The 3,779-nt window shown below is 39.8% G+C and overlaps 1 protein-coding gene across 1 annotated transcript; it reads left to right on the top strand.

Moving 5' to 3' along the window:
• The first annotated feature begins 669 nt into the window (after positions 1-669).
• LOC128632727 (inactive pancreatic lipase-related protein 1) lies at positions 670-3,318 on the top strand. Its single transcript, XM_053679694.1, has 4 exons — positions 670-1,886; positions 2,460-2,571; positions 2,737-2,904; positions 3,188-3,318. Exons 1-4 carry the CDS (start codon positions 1,796-1,798, stop codon positions 3,252-3,254), a joined length of 438 nt encoding a protein of 145 aa, XP_053535669.1. The 5' UTR covers positions 670-1,795; the 3' UTR covers positions 3,255-3,318.
• Positions 3,319-3,779: the final 461 nt, after the last annotated feature.

Genomic DNA, 3,779 nt, shown 5'->3' with positions numbered 1-3,779 from the left:
GTAGTGAAGTTTTCCCCGAGGCCAGACGGGGGAAGCGAAGTTCTCCACGAGGCCAGAGGGGTTAGTGATGCTCTTCGCGAAGCAGAGAAAATGAGCGACATCTTCAGCTGAGCAGGGAGGCAGAACGACATCGTCAGTCAAGCAGGGAGGCTATTCTCCGTTGACTTGGCAGGCTGAAAGAGATCCACAGTAGGGGAGGAAGGGTGGGAGATGACTTCAGCCTGGTTGGAAGGCTCCTTCTTGATATGAGCCCTGATGACGTACATCACATCAAGCCATTCTCAATAGGGTTTGATTAGGGAGAATCTCCCTTCCTTCTCCCAGCTTGGTTTTTCCCTTTCATAAAGGGCCTCTTGGACTCTTCTTCTGCTGCATCCATTGTTTTCAGTTTTGTGTTCTGTCACAATATTGATTTAGAGGTGGATGCAAATGCAGAATACAATTGAAACGTTTTATTAAGGTGCAAACAGATCAAGATTTACATGAAACCGGACTACAATAACATGATACAGATGGACATACCAAACAATGCAAGACAACTCCTGCAGTGCAGAACGTGACATCTATCACCCATGTGAAAAACTAACTGCCCCCTTAAACTTAAAATCTGGTTGTTCCACCTTTACCAGAAATAACTGCAAAAAAATGCTTCCGATAACTGGAGATCAGTCTTTCACTTACTCCTGTGATTTGGATCATTGTCTCGCTGCATAATCCAGAGTGTCAATTTACAGACAGAAGACCGGACATTCTCCTTTAGGATTTTCTGGTAGAGAGCAGAGTTCATGCTTCCTTCAATTATTGCAAGTTTCTTAGGCCCTGAAGCAGCAAAGCACCCTTGCACTTCCACCACCATGCTTGACCATAGGCATGATGTCCTTTTTGTGGAAATCTGTGTTTGGTTTACGCCAAATGGAACGGGACCCCTGTTTTCCAAACAGTTTAACTTTCGACTCATCAATCCACAGAACATTCTCCCAAAAGGTTTGAGGATCATCAATGTGTGTTTTGGCAAAATTCAGACGACCCTTAATGTTCTTCCGGGTTAGCAGTGGTTTTCGCCTCGCCACTCTTCTATGGATGCCATTTTTGCCCAGTGTCTTTCTGATATTGGAGTCATGAACAGTGACCTTTATTGATGCAAGAGAGGCCTGTAGCTCTTTTGATATTGTCCTTGTCTCTTTTGTGAATTGCTGGATGAGTCATTGCTGTGCTCTGGGAAGAATTTTGGAAGGTTGGCCACTTCTGGGAAGGTTTACTACTGTGCCGAGTTTTTCCATTTGGAGACAATGGCTCTCACTGTGGTTCTTTGGAGTCCCAGAGCTTTTGAAATAGCTTTGTAACCCTTCCCAGACTGATGTATTTCAATCACCTTCTTCCTCATCATTTCTGGAATTTCTTTCAATTTTGGCATAGTGTGTTACTGGGTAAGACTGGGAAAGTTTCATAGATTTGGGGAATTAGTAACTATGGGGCCAATACATTTTCACACAGATCCAGTTGGTATTGACTAACAATTTAGTATAAGATATACATAAAAACAGAAGAAATCAGAGCACTGTATGTAATAAATAAATAAATAAATAAATAAATAAATAAATAAATAAATAAATAAAAACCTTGAACATTTTTTTTTCAATAGAACAGAGAAAAGATTCCTGCTAAGGAGTGAAATCAGAAATTAGTTCTATATAAAATATAAAGAGCACGTACTTCTTGAAGATAAATGGTTTTTGCTAAATTTCTCTTTTAGGGGCATTGCTTCCCATGTGCTTCCAACAGTTCATGTCCTTTCATGGGACACCATGCTGACCAATTTAAAGTGCCCAATGGAGTGGATAAGATGAGGTTCCAACTGAACACAGGCGATGCTCGGCCCTTCTCACGTACATATTTGCACTTACCACCCTCACTATACAGCTGCTTACATGTGAAACTAAATCCATGTCTCATAGCTAACCATTTTTACAGACTACCAACTGTAGATTTTTGGGAGTTTTTTAGCCCACTGAAAGGTCAATTTTTGCATTAGGTCTATGTTGTCTGTTTATTTTGAAGTATGAAAACTAGCTAACTTCATGTGCCTTTGTGCTAACAAACTAGGCACTTAATTATTGCAATGTAATTCAAAAATATGAGCTTATGAAACAGATTTGGCCTGCTAGCCAGTTTTCACAAAAGCAAATGAGTCCGTGTTCACAATTTGCTATTTCCCACCTTGCATGCTGCTCTGTATATTTATTCCAGTTTCATTATTCTTACTGTTAGATGGAAGACAAGGTGAACTAGGGTCAACACTACTTTTAAACCATCATGTAAAATGCATCCAATTAATATTATTATTTACTTTACTATAAAGGCACTCTATAATGGATGTAACCAGTTATTCCTGTAGGACTGCATATGAAGAACAATACTTGACAGATGTCTGTTGATGATAAAATCCTTTTCCCTTTTAGGTTATCGCTATAAGGTGACCGTCACTATTGATGGCTCTCGAACTAATGTAGGATACTTCAAAGTGGCTTTATATGGTGTTGATGGAAATACTCGCCAGTATCAGATTCACAAGTATGCATCATACACCCTGTAACATGCTCCATTATGTTTTATATTGTGTGTAAAACAAATTATAACATTTACAGAACTAACATTGCCATATAAACCACAGTTCTGAATCTTTGAGATAATTTTTAGAAATAACAGTAAAAGACAGCTCTGACTTATTTGTTTCAGTGGCATGATGTCACCTGGTAGTACCTATGAGCTCCTCATCGATGTTGAAAAGGACGTTGATGAATTGACTCGTGTAAAGTTTATATGGAACAACAATGTATTAAACCCTTTGCTGCCTAAGTTTGGTGCCACTCAAATCATAGTGCAGAGAGGCCGGGACAGGAAAACGTGAGTCAATTTCTATCTTCGATCTGGTTAACCAACATAGGACAGGGGTTTACAGTAAAGCAATGGCAAGAATAAATAGTAATTGATGATATCTGATGGGCATGGTATATAGTTAAAAATGAGCAGAGAGGACCAAGCTCAATAAATGCCCATCAAATTAATAGTACTAAAGGAAATTCTTACAGCGCTCAAACCCTGTCAAATCCAGCAGAACTGGGTAATTGATTTCTGAGAGCAATCAAAGGCAACACCGAACTCTCATATCTTTGTTTCTCTGTGACAGGTTCAAGTTCTGTGGAAGTGAGCAGGTACGAAAGAATGTCGTTCAGACCCTGTCTCCCTGCCAGTGATGTAAATTCAGATAATCACAAATTTAAAGTTTGAATATAACATCTCAATAAAGGATCTACCATATTATGGCCTTGTATTCATTTTTTAAAGTTCATTTTAATAAAGTAGGACTTTATACACAATTAAAGTGGGTGGCATGGTGGTGGTGCATTGCTACCTCGAAGTTCCAGGGTTCACATTTAAATCCTGAGCTCGGGTTACTGTCTGTAACCTAGGTTCGCTCCAGGTTCTCCAATTTCCTCCAACCGCCAGGTATGTGCAGGTAGGTGGATTGGTGACTCTAAATTGCCTATTGGTGTATTGGAGTGTGTGAATGTCTGTGCATGGTGCCTTGTGATGGTCTGGTGTCTCATTGCATTATTTTCCTAGTTAACAAAATCAAAATCTCACTCTTTCGCCACCAGTGACAAAGTTCTGGTACCCACAATGTCCCCACCTCCTCCTTACTATTCAACAACTCCTATCCAAGAGCAGACTCCAGCACAATTTCTCAGCATTCTGAGTGTCCCCAGCTTTTTTCAAAT

This window comes from Ictalurus punctatus, chromosome 3 (assembly GCF_001660625.3).
Source record: "Ictalurus punctatus breed USDA103 chromosome 3, Coco_2.0, whole genome shotgun sequence".
Lineage (NCBI taxonomy): Eukaryota > Metazoa > Chordata > Actinopteri > Siluriformes > Ictaluridae > Ictalurus > Ictalurus punctatus.
The sequence above is the reverse complement of the archived record's forward strand: the minus strand, read 5'-3'. Positions and strand labels throughout refer to the sequence as shown.